The sequence below is a fragment of the Strix aluco genome, chromosome 8 (genome assembly GCF_031877795.1).
Source record: "Strix aluco isolate bStrAlu1 chromosome 8, bStrAlu1.hap1, whole genome shotgun sequence".
Lineage (NCBI taxonomy): Eukaryota > Metazoa > Chordata > Aves > Strigiformes > Strigidae > Strix > Strix aluco.
In genome coordinates this window covers 31,887,008-31,905,780 of record NC_133938.1, presented here as the reverse complement: position 1 = coordinate 31,905,780, position 18,773 = coordinate 31,887,008, and the positions used below count along the sequence as shown (strand labels likewise).

The following is an 18,773-nucleotide window of genomic DNA, read 5'->3' as shown; positions in this document are numbered from 1 at the left end:
CACTTCAAAGAGGCATTCTGAATAGATGGATACAAATGGGCAAGATGCATTTGTCAAGAGCAAAGGAAAAGGTGGGAAAGAACAAGACCTTATGAAAAGGTGTTTCAGCTGTATGGATGGTTAAGACAAACCCTCAAGAGAAAATAAAACCAGAAAATTAAAATTGAAAAAAAAATTCAAAATATTAACACTGAAAAAATTTAGACTTGCAGTCAGAGTCGCATTGCTAAAGCAAGTCACGCTAGCTTGCAAGCTATTCTGCATACAGCGGAGAGGGAGCTGAAACATGTATGTGTAGTAATTTAATAATGGTATATTAAATCAATTTACTTCCTCCTTTTATATCTTAAATATTAAGTACAAATACTTTCTCCCAACCATTTCATCAATTGTTTATCTCATCAAGTCTTACACTATAAATATATATACACACATAAACATAGTCACATATATAGCACTGTTCCACCAAATCAATAAAACAAGAGAGTATAAACAGGAGCAGCACTTCTGCCTAAATACTGTACAAAACTCTGTGGGCATGCAATGGTAGGAAGTCTTGGCTCTTTCACCATTGACTAAATCATTGAATAAGTAACTGAAACAATTTTCAAAACTGAAAATCCTCTTAGCATGTGAATGAGCCAAGGCAGAGCCAGGCCAGCTTTCTAAAATTGCCCACTACACTGGTCACTGAATTAGTGTTTTGCATTGCTCATCTTTATTCCTACTGGGGGCAAACAGGAATGGCCAAATCAGTGTGCTCAATCCACCTTTTTTTTTTTTTTTTTTTTTAAAATAAATGCTGCTCAAGGAAACCAGCTTTGACTCTTCCTTTATTAATTGTACAGCCTATGTGACAAATTACACTATTCAAAAGTTATACTGCTTTTTTCATAGACTAAATGAAATTATTGAACAAGACTAGCTGAAACTGATGGAAGAGAAATACCTTCGTTTCCATCATAACACATTAAACAGGACTGCTTTACTATATGGACTATGAAAGTAGACATTAACTCATTTCTTTGCTCAGATTTCCTTTTTAGTAGTTCAGAAATAACATATTTCAAGACTCCAGTATTTCTTATGCCATTTTTTCACATGTATTTATGGCTGAAATATCAATTAGAATTCCTTTGTGGGAAGTCATTCCCATCAGTTCAATTACTCCATGTAATTGTTTCAGTAATCATAGTTAAACATACATTTTAATTTTTATTTAGAGACTCAATTACCAAGCATCAAGCAGATGTAAACACATTTAAAATTTTATCTTCTCTCCCTCCTACGCCTTCTTCCCCAGTACAAATACTATTTTACCCCCCCAGCATTCTCTAAATCATAAAAATGCACATGTAGTCATTTAAAACCTCCCTATTACTCTTAGTGCTTGCTAATGCTTCTTTCCCAAACACACTTCTTGAAGACAAGCCCATTGTGGTTTGTTAGACATGAGTGTGGGGATAGACACTCCTATCCACTTCCATCCCACATGCCCTACAGCTCTGAAAGCCTTCATAAATTTATCTGTGCCTTATCCCCACTCTGCCTTTCAGGTGGAAAGGAATCCCAGTTACTGATTTATCAGGAAGAATTCTGTTTCGTGGTGCTTTTACATATGTATTTTAATCAGTGGCTGATCCATTTGGAGCTGGTGCTCTCATCCTTCCCTAGAGCCTTTCGCAGATAGCCCCTTTCATTCAAATGCTGCTAGTAGGTATTGTAATTCAATTCTATCCTTGCATGTAATTCACTAAACTTCAGTGAGATGCTTGTCAACCGAGTCAATATTTTACTCTCCAACTTGAATCCATTTTTTGCAGTATATCAAAATGCAAATTTATTTTTCCCTCCTAAGAGTCACAATCAAAGTAGAACCAGCCTGGAAATGGGAACACCTAAATGAAATGGCAAACCAGTGGTTGCAAGAATGATCAACATATCTCCTGAAGTCCAGAGATAGCAAGTGTCGTCAGAACATCTAGTTACAAGTGCATTAAAACTCCCCGAGGAGAAAGAAAATGCAGAGTTGGTTAAACATTTATAGGTACCTCCGAGTTTCAGTTGCTGCATGCATAGCACGGTACAGTTGTCTCCCAAAGCGATACCTGCTCTGCTCTCAACTCTTTGTATTATCACCAAGAACCGTTTAATCTAAGTGAATAAAAGGCTCGTTGTGCCTTCCCCACTGACTACTTCAAAAAAAATATTAACAGTGATCTTTGCCCAACCTAGGAAAACACGAGCCCAGCCACAGGGATTGAAGTTGCAGCTATGGGAAACAAGCACAGTCACTGTTTTACAGCACACCTCAGGTAAAACCAGTTAAAATTCCCAGTATGGCTTTGTAGTATTTATAGAGCAACGATGTAAATCAGAAAGAACAACTATCACCACGTTAACACATTAACTTTGCTATGAGACTCTCAAAGCTGAGCTTTGCCTGGTTGCCTTAGTGATCTCAATAAACACACTAGGCAACTTGCTTTCCTGAGCTTTTATCTCTGATAGGGGCACCCAAATTAAAAAGTCAGGCTGCAGGATGAAGTTGACACTTGGGTAGCGTGATGTCTTCTGGGTGACTGCACACTTGAAAAGTCTTAGTCAGAGGCATTTTAACTGCAAAGACACTTCAGTCCTGGGCACAGCAGCCAAACTCACATCTTTGGGGGGAATAAGAAGCCAAAGAAGGAAGAAACAGCATCTCTTCGCCCAAAACCCCTTTTACCTACCTGCACAGCCAAAAGCTAGGTGATACCTAGAAGAGGGGCTGAATTTGACACAACACACATTAGCCTTGGCCTCGATGCTTGCTACTGAGTTGTCCAAGTTGGTAGACCACAGCTTCACTAGAGAAACAGAAAGAAAGAAATGAGTAAACAAAAACAAACAAAAAATCAACCTCATCTGAAAGGCATAAAATCTAGTTACTTCGCAAATAAGATTCTGAAAAACTTCACACCAAGATGTTAGTGATTATAAAGGGTCAGTTGCTGCTGATGGCTGGTAAGCTTGAAGAACATTCTCAAGTGCACACTGTAAATGTTCTGCCAACCTCCATACACACAGGAGATGCTGAAAGTCCACATCCCGCATGGCTGAGAAGATGAGAGCAGGTGACTAACCGCATGTTAGAATCTCAGCGTTTAGGGTTACTGGAGTGCAGATTCATATAAACAAGAGCAGGAAGTCTTGTGTCCTTTTTGTTCCTTGCCCCTTAGCTGGGATGCAAGAACTCCATGCTCCACGGCAGAGTTGCTTTACACAGAATAAATATACTTAATTGTATGCTTCAGCACAGTGAGCAAGAACAACTTGTTTTATTCTTGAGAAACTGGCACGGACAGCAAAGAAATCAGCGTGCTGGCTTCCTATGATGATATATTCCCCTGGTACAAGGAACTCTACTGTTCTACAAGACTACTGTATGAACATTGATTAAACTTTGTAGTAGAGAAACAAGCTCTTCCCCCAGGTACTCACTTCAGTGCTTCACAGGATGACCAACAGAAAACACCAGCAGCTTTTCAAAATAAAGCCTTCCCCACCCTCCAAAAACCCTTCAAGTACCATTTAACCTTAAAGATGAGGAGTGCCAGGCACTCCCACATAGCCAACCTTACTATTAAAAGCTAGAGATGAAGCACTTTACTCTCAGTCCAGGTGAAGGGGCAGCACATTGGCATCAACCCCCACTGATGCCTACAAGGCAGAAAATAAGACTTAGATGTTCTCCCTTCCCCATTTTCTTGAAGAGTGGGTTGAGCTGTACTTTAGCATCACGATAAGCATGCTGAGGCAGGAAGCAGGGCAAGCTGAAGCCAATGTTTGAACACGCAGGAGCTACATGAAGGCTTAATCCCCTAAACAGCTCCCACGAGCTGCTTGGGCTTCTTCAGATCCATAGCCAACAGGTCCTCTGCTGTCTTTTTAGAGAAATCTCACTTTGGAAGTGAAGTGAGCAAAAATGGCAAAAGAATAGGAATCTTGTTACCCACTGTGGTCAATACATGAGGTAAGCTGTCTTATGGTGTGTCCCTGAACCCTCTGAGGGGTCCTCTGTATCATCTCTGGGTCACTCTTTCCCAGGAGCTTTGAAGGAGAAACAAGGTTTCCACATGGATTACCCAAGGATGTTTTAGATGGTCAAGGAAAAGGAGGAACACTGGTAGGTTCATTCTAGTGCACCTACTTTTTAATAGTATGGCAAGCAATGAAAAGCAACAAGATTGTGCTATTTCTGACCATACCTAGGAGAACTGCTTCAGAGATGAAGGAAATACATGACTGCTCAGAGCACACCGAGGAATTGTTTTAGATGCAGCACTCTGTGGGTATCTGACAGCTGCCTGGAACCATTATAAAGCAGCACACACTACACCAGAAATACAAACACTGATGCATACTGTATTTGCATATAAGCATTACATAAAATTCAATGAAAACAGCACCCACCCTGTTGGTTTTCAGAAATAAATCCATTCTCATTTACCAGAGCTATAATATCAATCCTAAATATCTAGCTACATTTCTAAATGAAACCAACAGCTTTGCAAACATGGCTTAAGATGCTCTCTTCTCCCACGCGAGAAGGGATGATATACGCCCTCCATCGTGTTCTGCACTTGAGGACAGGGAGGGAAACAGAGCCAGGAAAGACAATTTTGCAAAACAATAAAACATTAGCATTTTGCTTTAATGAACAGACACCAGGAGATGTATAGTCTAAGTTGCAGTGGCAGTAGAGGACATCAGGTTTATGGATGAGATGGTATAGGAAGCAGATACCATGATTACAAGAGGACACTGTTGGCAGACAACACTGCTTCAACTTGAGGCATGCGGGGAGGTTACATGATCTCACAGTTCAGAGCAGTGTTCTGCCCAAATCTACTACTAAAACCACACAGGCTTGTCTTGAAGCCTTCCAATCAGGTATCAATTTAAAGTTGCATCCAAAGCAGCCAAGTCTCTCCTTGACACCACCTCTAATAAACAAATGGCCATCTGGTCTCAGTTTTGTAGCAAAAGCTAATTGGGGGCTCAGTTTCAACTTGGCTCCTTTTTTCATTCAAGTTTTCAGGTCATAAAATGAGCCATTTAATCTGGTGATGAGTCAACCTGTGTGTTGAAAGCCATCATAATATTCGTTACAACTGACAGACAGATTAGAGTCTGCAGTTTCTGTGATCTAACTGCTGTGGGATACGCTGGGCTCCAATTATATCTTAGTCAGTGCCATAAAAAAAAGGATATATGTGACATATAACTACATGTAATGAAACATGTCAAGTTTTACCTGGAACTGCCCATTATTTTTTTAAAAAGAACTGACAGGTTAATAAAGCATAATTCATGAGGGTAGAGTTTATTTGCTGTAGCTTTCAGCAATTTTTCTGAGGTCGAGGCAGTAATTATATGATGTACAGATGTCTTGATAACACCTAGAATTGTGTTGATGAGACAAGCAACATCTGAGATTGACTATTTCTAAAACATATGTTCTCAAAGCATATGTTTCCTAATTTTGCAGCTGCTGAGACAGATACCTCGATGTGGCCAAGTGTCTACCCCTCACCAAACAACTAAGAAGATACCTCCAGAACAGCTTTTTTGGTTTAAAACGTTTAGGTCTTTTCAAGATACTTTTTGTTTGATTGGAACTTTACACCAAATATGTAAATGTATAAATTAATTTTCTATACATCAGTTCTGTGTCTAAACACTGATTAAAATAGGCAGAAGCCTCTACTGCAGTAGCTGAAGGTTCAATGTACACAGCTGGTACACTGATAGTAAGGATATTTCATCCAGCCTGCCATTCTTGAAACCCTTATCTAGTCGTGTGATGGAGAGGCTGCTGATACTCCAAAAAAGCTGTAAACCAGGAACAGGATACTGGTACCAGAAAACTTGTTTGCACAGATTTGAGGAACCCCTAGGAAAGAAGGAAGCTGTTGAGTTGTCCTGCTAGCCAAGATTTTTGTTCCACTGCCTTGCCTTGGTCGGGAGGATGATGTTGACTTAGCAGGCATAACCACAGGGTATTCCTCCTTGCATAAAACACAGCCAGACAGATATTTTGGTTGGTATTTTAACTACCAACGTCTTCTTGACCTTTCAAGGTATTCCCAACTGAATCCAACAACCCCACAAATCTCCAGGAAATTATTGAACTTCTTTTAGCCAGGAAAAGGAGTAATCTGAAAGTTCAACCTGATATTTTAAGAGCAATAAACACCTATACCTCCACTTAAAGTCAGCAGAAGCCAAAGGAGCTAAGTATCACTGAAAATAAAACCCCAAACAATCCTCTGGAAGTCCTCAACAAAGCCAGGAAGCAAACTCTGATCTGCAGTTCTCAGGTTAGTTTCCCCTCTAAAAGGCCACGCTTCTTTTTTATGAAGACAACCCTACAAATCTGCTTTACTCCACTGAAATCAGGGATACTACAAAAAATGGCTGTAGGATTAGCACTCATGGTCCAACTTACCAAGGCAGCACGGAAATTACTTTCCTTATATGTAATGAAACAGATGCTTGCATTCCTCCTTGCCATGAGACAATGAAAAGTAACTTCTCACTAAGGCTCAGAGCCCTCAGGTGCTCCTGTTCTACTCCACCTCTCCATTTTGAGCCAGGAAATAGTGAAGGCACTACAGCTTACAGAAAAAACAGGACTCTTTCTTCAGTTGAATTTGTCAGTACTGCTTGTATCACTTTGAGCTCCAAAAACAATCCCAGAGCAGAGAACAAATGCTTCATCACTCCAGAACAGGTCTCTGCCACAGTGGAGACTTAAATTCTACCCACATGGCATCACAAAATATTTTGCTTTATCTCATCTGCCAACTTTACCACAGCCATTAAACTACACTCCCAATCCAGAACAGACAGGGATGTTGGGTTGAGAAGCAGCTGTACATCATTAGCAAAGTGCAGTAGCTCCAGTCCTATCCTGGCACTTTAATAGCATCATTCTGCCTTCACAAAAATTAAATAATCTTTTCTGCTCAGATAGCAGAAATTCATCCTTTCTTATTTACATGAGAATCATAGCTCCTGCCATTGTTATGTGCATAAAAGAACTGAAATTAAGACTGTGTCGTTTCCCCAAGCTGCTTGTAGCACAAGTAAACACTAATTTTGCTCACTGCTGTCTAGCTAGGAATACATCTTTGGGTCCCTATAGACACTCACAACTACCTTTGCCCCTTTAAAAGGGAAGGGCATGGCAACTGTAGATAAAAGTGAGGTTTTCATACACACAGTAGTTACTTCAAATACAATAATGCTGTTATGCTCTCATCATCTCCTATTAAAGTAGGAAGATCTTCCACAAATAAGCATCCTGGATTATCCTCATCTAACAACAAGGACAACACAGGACCTGAGGCCCAAAGATGCTGTTTCTAATTGTATCAGAATCATTTTATCCCTAATAGCACTCCATTCGTTAGCACCCCCTTTGCTGTGCCTGAGCCCTGCCAGAGACAGCTGTGAAGCACTGATGACAGGATTTTTCATCTAAAAGCTCCTTCCCCAGTACATGTCTACAAAGCATACCAAGTGCTTTAAAAATTAGCTTCCAACTTGAAAAGACTGAGGTGAGACAGGCAGGTACGCAGGCAAGCGGGAAGAACTGGTAAAGCTGTCACTTTTTTGCTGGCTTGTCCTGTTGACTTGAGAGGAAAATGTTGTACTCGTGCTTTCCGGGGAAGCGCAGTGAGATTAACTCCAATTGCTCTGGTCACACCAATATCTATCAGCATGGAGATTTCTTGTTAGAAAGCCCAGTGTGGCCTCACACAAGTAGAGAAGTAAAAGAGGACAGGAAGGGTACGTAGGTCTCAGCTTTCCCACCAGATGTTGTACGTGGTCAAACATGTATTACTACGTACCCAAAGCTGGCCAGAACTCAGCCAAACGCTCATGAACATAAGCAGAAGGACAACAATGTAAGTTAGGCAGGTTTGAGTTGAGACACTTGTCATAGGTGTTACTTTTTCCTCACTTTTAACCCTTTCAATGTGATCACTGCAATGGAAGGTGGACCCTATAATGTTGGACGTTTGCTACTATTGCTCTGTACCTTAAAGACTTATAAAATCTGTGCTTATTTCAAACACTTCCACACAGGACTCCATTTGGCTCTAATGGGCTTGTTACACATGCATATCACAGGCAAATCGTGGTAGAAGTAAAGGATAAAATGTCCAGCCCAGTTTTATTCACCTAAACCCCAATACACCTTCAAATGACCTTTGTGAATTGAAATGCAAGTTATGTAAATCTGCAGACTTTATTACAATAATTTGTAAGTAAACACTACACTTTTAGAGACTGTTACTGAACAAGTGAACTGTTAAACTAGAGAAAGGAGCTCTGCTTGCAGCTGGCTTTGCAAAACTGGACAACTTGTTAACATGCTAATAAATGCATGTCTAGCTGGCAGATAAGCTTTTTCAAATGCGTGGCATGAGTGGGAAGCAACGTGATGAAGAGATTCATAATTTACAAGGTGAATGTTCACTCCTGCTGCATTTAAGCACACAAAAAACACTCTTGACTTCCTCCAAAAGGGGGGGCGGGAACATATGAAAAACACTGAAAACCCACCTTAAACATAAAATAATAATTAAAGCTGCATTTTGTACATGGAATTACCAGCCACATTAAGACTGCCAAATGCAATAGATGAACACTAATACAGCTTTCTTTTGAAACAGAATTTAAAGGCATTTTAGAGTTTGCAAGGTTTAATGTTTATGAAATATTAATTTATCTTTTCAAAGCAAATCACAAAGAGCTCTGTCCAGAGCTGTATCAGTCCATCTGGGAGAGTTGATCCCCACTGACTATGAAAGCAACTCTAGAACTCTTGCTGATTAATAACTCTAATTTGGTATTGTAAATATATTACAGATAAAAATCTTGTTCATTAAAGATGAAGAATACTACATAATGCTCAGTGCTATCCTTTTCTTTAGAAGTTTCCTATTTCTTCTTAGAAGCAATCTTCTATCAGTATGTTGGGAAAAGGTTCTCCAGAAGCCCTTTGTCGAATGGACCCCAGAGTGTGGAAAGCTGAGAGCTGCTCCCAACGCTCCCATTCAGTCCACCATCTGACTCCGTTAAGCTCAGAGGAACGCGCTGCACATCGCGAAAGTGGGAAGCTTCTCAGTGTACAGAGTCTTTAACATTCAGAGCTACAGGTAAAACTGCAGCAGGCATTTTTAACTTCTGCTTTTTTCCCCAACAACCTTATTTTTTAAATATAAATACATGCTGTTCTTTTGAAAGGCCCCAAGGCTTTAACTCAACAAGCTTAACTAATGTTGAAACACGTTTTGCTTTGTTTAGTGTCCTGGAAAACACCAGCTAGAGAGCATATTACCTGAAAAATGTGAACATCACACCAAGAAATCTTAATCCAGACAAAGCTTCTCCTTTTCTAAGATCTGAACAGTTCAGTAATATCTTTACACATTATCACGTCAACTACAATATTGAAGGTAGCTGAGGAATCAGCTACTTGAAATATAATATTTTGGTCCCTCAAAGGGAATACACAAAGTATAAACCTTCTGCAGAGAGACTGAGAAAGAGTAATACCTTTGGCATCATCAGAGCCTGAAGCCAATAGCTTTGGGTCCATCAAGTTAAAGTCAACACTCCAGCACCTTTTCTCATGCTCCTGTTTAGAGAAACAAGAAAAACAATGTGAGGTAATGAGCTGTAATCTGATAAAATAGTAAAAGAAAAAAAACATGCTATGTGTTATGAATTGTCAGCAGAGTCCTGGACAGAGAAGCTTACTGCGTTTAACAGCTTCTCAAAAAACATCTTTTCTGCCAATCAGACCAATGTTTGTAGAATGCTAGATGTGCCATGAAAGCAGAAAACAATACAATGGCAATTTTAAAAACGAAAAGTCTTTTTTTTTTTTTTTACTTGAAGGAAAAAAAATAATGATTTCAAGAAATATACATTAAAGCCTGTTTTTGCAGCACAGTTTGACTGGCTGTGGTTCTACTGCTTTTTATTCTAGTAGATCACAGTTGTACCTCCCAATACCTACAAGATGCCCATTCAAAGACATTTCAAACACCTCCTCTCAAAGTCCAGGAAATCCTCACCTTCCTGTTGAGTTATTTAACAAAACTTCTGGTGTCTAATCCTATGTTTTACCACTCAAACAAATATTCTTACAAAACTGCACACTCTTCCCCAAAACACAGAAGAGCTGTATTTGCTATGCTGGCACATGCCACATGGAAGCAAAACACTGCATTGAATGAAACTTGAAATTCAGTCAAGCCCTGAAGTTTAAAGCCTTCACACGGGCTTGCAAGACGATGACATGAAAAGCTCGCCAGGACAAAGTCACTAAAGGATTTCTAATACATGCAGAGCAGATGTCAGTATGCATGCCTCTATGCAAATCCAAATAAAAAATTCAGGTAATCTGATAGGAAGCAAAATGAGTTTGTTTTAACATAAGCCACAGCTGGTCCTCTCTAGGTTCATTATTCAGCCTCAAAGAAATGCAAAATATATTTGAGAGGAAAACAGACAAGATTTATTTTGTCCAGTATAACTTCTTTTTAATTGAGATATGCAAAGCATTAGTGAAAACAAGCGTTATAAAACGGACAAACCATGATGAAAAAGTAAACAAAGGTTTAAATAGGAATTAAAACTTATGTTGAACTGTCAGGAAGAGGGAACTGAAGGCCAGTCTGCAGCTCATTATCACTGACAGTTTCAGTGCACTATGCCACCTACACAACAGCCTGCAGCACTTCCAGCCTCTCCCCAAACAGAATCACCGCTATTCTAACCTCCTTGCTCTGATCACAATCCCCTCAGAATCCGTTATATAGAAACACAGTGTTCAAATTGCATGAAAAGACAAAATGCCAGAAACTTCTGAAACAGGCCTTGCTGTTGAGCATGTGTATGCTGCTCTGCTGAGCACAGGACTGCATCAGGAAGGGTTCTGCCTACTGCTCTCAGCCTCACCACTTCAGTCTGCAATTTGCTCTTCTTCTTTACGAGCACCTACAGCAGCAGTCACTGCAGGATTTTACAAAAGGCTTTTGACAAAGACTGAAGTGGAAGAGGTATGGAGAGACAGAGGTTTCTGAAGGCGAGACAAACAACTTCCAGAAACTCGTTTCTCCCTGTGCAGATTCCCTGCCTGAAAGCAGCAGCAAGAAAACATGAACTGCCTCATGACTGTGACAAGAAGATATAGCTACTTCCCTCAGAGGACTTGCAGCTCAATAAAGCTGTGCGCATGAGACACATTTACCAAACAGGAGGAGCATCCATTTCACCCTGTGGAATGGAAAAGCCTATTGCTGGACTAGAAGCAGAACCTCAGACTGAATACTGCTCCCCTGACATGGTCCATGGTGTGGGAAGGTGTTGCTCACTCATCATATGTTACCTGGTAGACCTTGGATCTTTGTCCTGTGAATCCATCCCAAAGGATGACGGTGCCTTCATAATCACTGCTGGCTAGCAGGTTCTTGTGGTAACTACTCCAGCTGATACAGCTTAAAAAGAAAAAGAGCCATGGTCAGTCTTACATTAAATCATACCTTACAACACAAAAATCACTCTTGCAGTATGTCAGGGAATTAGTGTCTTTCTCAGGAAAGGACAAAACCAAGACCCATCAGAAATATAACAAGCCTTCCTCCACAAACCAAAAGCTTTATTGGCTTAAGTGACATTGCCCCCCTCAATATGAAGTGTTAAGGTTTGGGATTATTTTTTTTTTTTTAAATGTATTCCTCTCTAACACTGTGATTGTTTTGCTATCTGAATTCCACACAAATTCTCACAGAGAGCTCAGGGTTTGAATTCTTAGCCTCTTGCCAATAGCTACTACTACTATTATTACCATAAAGATAACTACTTACCTAACAGAAGCTATATATGTAAAACATATAGCTATATAGATGGTAAGTCAAGCCCTCCTCCAGCACATATGTAATGTTCTATACATGTACCTTCATGCAAATGAGAGTTTGACTTCTGAGAAACTACTTCCAGCTTTCTGTAAATTCAGAAAGACCCCCCCTTCCTATCTAGAATGAAACAGCACTTTGCTATGAGCAGTTTAAGAGACATTTCTGATCCAAAAATGCAAAATATATTGCACAGGTTTATATTTTACACTGATTTAAGTGGCCATGCAAAACTAAATGACAATTCCACTGACTAACTCCAACCATCAGCAGACAAAACAAAAGCAGCGACACTGCCAAGTCAGATCCGTAGCATTCTGGCTCTATGACTCCCGAAGCGTTCTGGCACTCTGACTCCTGAAAAACGTGACAGAGGTAAGAAAATCTGTAATACTTGTTCACCAATTTTTGAACCATCTGGCAGAAAAGCATGCCAGTTGGTATCAGCTATGATGCATGTAGCAGAAGCTAAACTGACAGATCCAATTCGTGCAGGTCAAACAGCTCTGACACAGTAACTAGATTATGGTTGCCTTGGGGCCAAGTTTTAACCAACAATATAAACTAGAAGTCCATGATTCTGTAACTTTTTAGTACTGCTTTGATCAGTGCAGCTGCACATTGAAATATGATGTAGGTACATGAATACTGACTTAGAAGTATTATACCTTGGCAAATTCTTAGTTCCACTATATATCCTGTTTTCCTTAGGAATTTACACACAGAAGGGAAAAATACTTTTTCTTTTTTAAGGTAGTTAAATATAAACACTTATTTTTCAGTTAGTTAAATAACAGCAACTCTTGACTATGGTCAAACGTAACTTACTGGGGCGTGAGGTTTATAACTACAGAGGGACTATGCATACCAACCACTAATCATAGCTCACCACTATTTAGCTGCATGGAATCAACAAGCTTATCTGAGGTTCTGGAGCAGAGGCAAGAAACTCAACTGTTTAAGACAAATTTGAAGAAATACAAGAAAGAATAACACGCTGTTAGTACTTGCATCAGCAGGAAACTTCACTGAGTGATCTAAGACTTCCAGCTCTGACTTCTGTTTGTACAAGGTAATCTAATTTACAGAAACAAGACAGTCATCCAACAGCAGCAGCTTTCTGCAAGCCTCTTGCACCACTGCATGATGCTTGGAGAAAACTTTCAGGACACACCTTCCCCAGCGCATCACTGGGAGCTTTCTTTAGAATGGTCAGTACAGAGGGAAATTTGATGATACTGCTTTTAACATGTCAAACTTCTCCCTGTGAGCACCTCTACCTATAGTCTGTTCACACACTTGCACATTTCCTTCTTATAACAGCATCTCTTGGTTTTGAAACTTTGCATTCAGAAACTTAAAAGAGTTTTATTTACCCTATATAAGTCATCATCTTTAACCACCAGCTGCTAGGAGGATGCTTGAGGTGATACAGCTCAGGCAATGCTTTCCTTGGTTTCACCCCTTCCACGATATGTCATTAATTAAAAAGTGTTAAGTGTCCTCAGCCCCTGTAGGTACAAGGACTGTCCACAAATGTATCATCAAGGAGCTATCATTACACTGGCTCTGCTACCATTAGGCACCCACATAGAAAAGCAGGTCTTGACAGTCTATGATTTACTAGAAGCCTCATTCAGAGAGGCTTAAGTGGCTCCCTGAGGACCAAATGAAGCTGGCAGGCACTGCCCACCACGACTGTGAGGTGAAGGTTGCAGCAGTCCAGAGATAACCATGTCTGACATCTGGAGTCTTGTTTCCAGGCAGAGCAGTCACTGATGGAAACAAAAGCAGTTCAGAGCCCTAGAGCTACAACACTGAGGCTCTGGGCTGGGAGCAGTCTCCAACTAATGGCAGGGGGACAGACACTGCACTAGACATTTACTGGTTCAGACCTGTTCCCTCTGCCATCTTATCTCCTCTCAAGTCAGGGGTTCAAGGAGTTTAGGGAAGAAAAAAAAAAAAATCTATAAATTTAGCCATCACACAAAAGCAGAAAGAACACAGCCCAGGGCCAAATCTTGGAGAAGGCAGTCTTTGATCTGGACAGCTTTGACAGTATGTCAGGCAGCATCAGCAGGTGGAGGGTCCTACAGAAAGGCAGACATGCTGGTGCCACCTAGTTAGAGGATGGATGCTTTATGCTAGGGGAGCATGAGATCCACATCTGACCAGCAGAAGAGCACTAGGTATTGCAAGCTGAACTATATAGAGGATAATCATGTAACTGTATCTTGTAAAAAAAGAAATCACCCATAACAATGAAAATTAGGAATTACTGAGTAGGTAGAAAAATATAAAGGACAGAGTTTAACAGTTCTGTTTGAGATGTGATAGATCTAAGGATATAAGTGTCAGATTTGTAGGGAGAAGTAATATTTTATCGGATCAATCAATATAGATGGAGAAAAATGAAGGGTTTCTGTGCCTGGAAGCACGTGCATTAGGTCTGGCACAGCAAAGACCAAGCTAAGCATTCTGAAGTCCCACTGAAGTCTGATGGTGTTAACAAGGGGTTAACACTGGGAAAGCATTTGTAGATAGACTGAGAGGGGAAAACAGGAACTGACAGGTGAAAAAATGTTTAGGGATTTGCAGCCACTAAGTGGTTCAATTAACACCTTTTAAGTCGAACACACCATAAATCTTTCATTTTTAAGGAAAATGATTAAAGGATCATAATAATACAAAACCAACCCTGTTCCAGCTCTCTGCCTTAATTCTCCCCTTATCACCACCCAGCTCTCTTTACAAAGTCTGAAACCAGAGCTTTCTCCTTGATGCTGCAATACCTGAGCTTCTTTATAACTTAAATTCTCAAAAGTAACCTTTGTAGAGCACAATTCAGGGTTGCATCAGGTGGAGGGGAGCTCCCTCTCCAGGTAAAGGATGCTTTTTAGCAAGGGCTGACTGTCCTTTGATTGTATATTCTCTGGCATCTATGATGATATAGGTGATTCTGTGATATAGGGCTGAAAGAAGGCTGTCCTGGAACTGGGACACTACAGTATTTCTCTTCCATGTGGCTTTCCTGGGACTTACAAAGGGCTGAGAAGTTACTGCCATGCTCCTCTCAAGGGAAGCACTGATCTGTCTTCCATGCCCAACACAGGCAATTTTGTTGAAACTTCAAAGACATCTACTTTTTTGGGTTCCCTTGAGATGTTATCACGGGTAAACAAATTGAATTACAGACTCAAAACCGCATGGGGGAGCAAGCTGGGGAAGGGGAAAGGAAAGGGCAAAGTTGAGACAGACCAAAAATGGAGCTTACACAGTCCTCAAACAGGTTAAGCATTGAGCCCCCAGAAGTTCATAAAAACAACCTTTTGTAGACAACCTTTAGATGGCCTGCAGCCACATCCAGGGAGAAATTGAGCAGTGGAAGCTTTGAGATATGATACAAAAAAAATAGCTACCTAAAGCTGAGATAATGTCTAATTCAGCGCTGAATTAAAAGGAATTGTGTGAGGCCAACTTTTATTTTAAATACTAGTAGCTGTATTTTTTCAGGTTTTACTTTGTTCTTTAATCCAGGAACAAGGTGATAGTTAACACCCCAAAGGTTTATCTTGCCATAAATTGTGATAGTTTTCTTTCCTAGGAGATTAGCCTGGAGAAACTCTAGTTGAAAGCTAATCACTGACCTCTGAGACGCTCTCCTTAACCTCAGCATCCGATCTGGACACACAGAAATCCTGACACACACACCCCCCCCCCCTCGTGAAGATTTCTGCGCATCCTTCATTTTATCCAGAGACACAAGTGGGCCAGCTCAGTTAGGGCTGTCAGTCACGCTGATGTTTCTTTCATGAGCCAGTATTTTTATGGCTGAAATGTCTCAAATCCAGGATCAAGTTACCCGGTGTCAACCGCCCCTCTGGCAGTGAGTTAAATGGAGTTAAAGCCTTTAATAAGGCACAAACTGCTGTGGTCTGACCTGCTTCCGAGTGCCAAATGCTTCAGATCCAGTCTATTACCATGAGTCAACCCATGCCCAGTAGTTTTAGGACTGAAATGTTTTTAAAGGGAGTGATCTTTTACTGCAAGGAACATTCAGGGGAATAACAAAGCTAACCAAATACTTCAGAGACATACAGAATTATTACCATTGTGAATGTTTTTAAAAAAGCTTTTTTCTAATCAATCCAAAGAAAACCTCTGGCAGGGTTAAGAGACAAACACTTTCAAAGAAAAACTTCATCATGAAGCAGTTACTCTGAAAACTGGAATTAATGACAGTTGAAGGTATATTTCCTTATAACCTGTTTGATGTCAAATGTTTTCTGCACTGGAAATAGAGGCATCCAACAGAACCACTTCTGAGGTTTTTCAGCATAAAGAGAGCTCATACCTCTCCAAATAGCAAAGACTTTACAATGAAAAACACCATACGGCAAGTTTGTGCTTAATTTAAACTTAATAGTGAGAACTGGCTGCCATTTCAAAAATTGACAGCAATATGCCCATGAACTACTATTAAGATAGAGCAATCATGCATTTGATTTATTGACACCAAAAAATGAAAACAATAAAATACCATCAGCCCCCTAAAAAAAAAAGCCTACTGATGCTTTGCTTTTACTGCAGTTGACTAAACAGATGCAGCTGATTTTTGGAGGTTTGTGGTAACATCTATCACTGAAGTACAGATGCTGCAAACACACCGTGGTGAGCATGCAGAATACTAAACACGGATTTCAAAAGCGTGTTTACCTAACCACACTTGCACATCACCTATTGTAGATTAACGAGGCCTAAAGCCAATTTCTTTTACCTGAACGCTAGATCTCCTTATTTTTCTCACCCTGCAACCTATGGCAAAACAACAAATCTGCCTCTTGAATACATCAGAGAAGAGCTGTGGCTCGCTGCTAGCCGTTCATCCTCTTCTTGTCCTTTCCCATCTCTTCCTGTGCAGGGGGGAGCCGCAGATTATTGTCTGCCATAGCTAGGGACACAGCAAGTCATAATTAGCTCACAGGGTGCTGTTTATAGCTACTACACAATGCCAGGATTTGTTTCTTGTACTGAAGCTATGAATCTGTAAATGGGATTTTTATGAGGATTTGTGTGTCATCTTGTGTTTTTCCTGGAAGCTTATGCCACTGTTGTTCCCGGGGGACGCGATGCACATTTACCAGAAACCCAACACACCGACTTCCTCCCTGTTCTTAAAAATAGGGATGAGAAAGCTCAGCAGATGATGAAAAAAGAATGTATTTAAGAAGCAGGTGGGTGTAAAAAAAGGGGGTTGGAAAAGAGGAAGAAAGACTCAGATACAGCTGGTACCAGGGCTCTGCTCCAGAAAAGCCTACAATCAATTACTGCTGGCATGAAGCTCAACCTTTCAGCAGGCGCCCAGCTGGCACAAGGCAGAGCAGGGCTGGGCTGGTGCCAGCCCCGTCCCAGGCAAGGGCTTCCCTTCCCGCAGCTGCTCCAGGCCAGCAGACTTGCTCTTGGCCAGACACGAGTCCTCGCAAATGCTGTCACCTGTCTGCTTTTATAAAAGCCCGTCAGAGCTGCCGCTCCTCCGAAAGCTGAGGCACCAATGTAACCGCTAACGATTTATGCTCCGGCATCATTTTTATGTTCCAGCATCACCACTCTGAACAAGGTTAACCAGGATCAATTTGGGGTGAGCTTCCCATGACGTGTCTTCGGAAAGCCAAAGCGCCTGCAGACAGACAGCTCTGGTGCCGCGTGAGGACGGAAGGGACGTTACAAGCCATGCCAGTGTCACACGCCAGCTTCAGCAGAAGAAACACATCATCAAATCCCATCTGCACACAGACCCCCTCATCCACGCTGGGAGGAGAGGTACCACCTGTGTGCTACAGCAGAAATATGTCTGTCTTCGAGATCAGAAAGGGCAACTAGCAGGTAGAGTAAGCCTCTGGAAGAAGCTGCACCTCCACCCACATTAAGATCAACAGCTTTAAGCCAAGGCTTTTTACAAAAAGAAGGCTCCACTTGTTTAGATTTTATTATAATACAGGCACATTTCCAGCATACTGCAATATTCTGTAATGAAATTACAGCCTTCATATATAACTTCTCCCTCAAGCTACGCCACTTCAGAATAGCAAGTTATTATGCTGCTCAACACTGCGCCAGTGAGCCCCAGCACCAGTGACTGGCAGCACAGCTAATGGATATAGCAAGGATGCATTCGACTGACAGCCTAACTTTATTTGTCAAAACCAAAAGCACCCACATTCCGAAGGAAGGTTGATATAACATGGAGGTGCCAACGGGAAAAAAAAAAAAATGCTTTTCTTTGGAGGAATGAGAGAAACTAGGGCAAGGAAAATGAAAGAAAAGGACCCTGTCTGCCTTCACTGAGGCACAGAGTGTCAGAGGACAATGCATTTAGCATCATCATATATATGTATAATGTATATATGCATGAAATTTGAGAAAGAGAAGAAATCTTGATTGCAAGAGGTATCTTGTCTGGAGCACAAAGCTGACAAGAGTAACATCACTGAAGGCACTAATGGGGCTTTTCTCACCGGCAGCTGCCAGAGAAGGAAGAACAAACAACTTCCTAATGCCTGGCAGGATGGTCCTGGTAGATCCCTGTCAAATTTGAAGTAGCAAGTCTGGAAGTTGTCTCAGACAGACCAAGAAATACTAAACACACATTGCTTTTCCCCTTTTAATTAAGGCAAAAGGTATTAATCGACTGCTAGATGGTTCTCCTATTGTTCTGCTCTTGCCTCCAGAATAATGAAGCTGAACGGTGTGAACTCTGCTATGACTCAGGCAAAAATACGGAACATTTCACAA

General features: G+C 40.9%; 1 protein-coding gene across 2 annotated transcripts in view; it reads right to left on the bottom strand.

Annotated features, from left to right (window-relative positions):
* Positions 1 to 18,773, bottom strand: part of COP1 (COP1 E3 ubiquitin ligase) — a 129,745-nt gene that overhangs the window by 54,583 nt on the left and 56,389 nt on the right. For both annotated transcript variants that reach the window (XM_074833032.1, XM_074833033.1), the window contains exons 13-15: positions 11,456 to 11,564; positions 9,616 to 9,697; positions 2,733 to 2,849 (exon numbers count right to left, since the gene is read on the bottom strand). In XM_074833032.1, the coding sequence (XP_074689133.1) occupies positions 2,733 to 2,849; positions 9,616 to 9,697; positions 11,456 to 11,564 (308 nt within the window). The remainder of the gene's footprint in view (positions 1 to 2,732; positions 2,850 to 9,615; positions 9,698 to 11,455; positions 11,565 to 18,773) is intronic.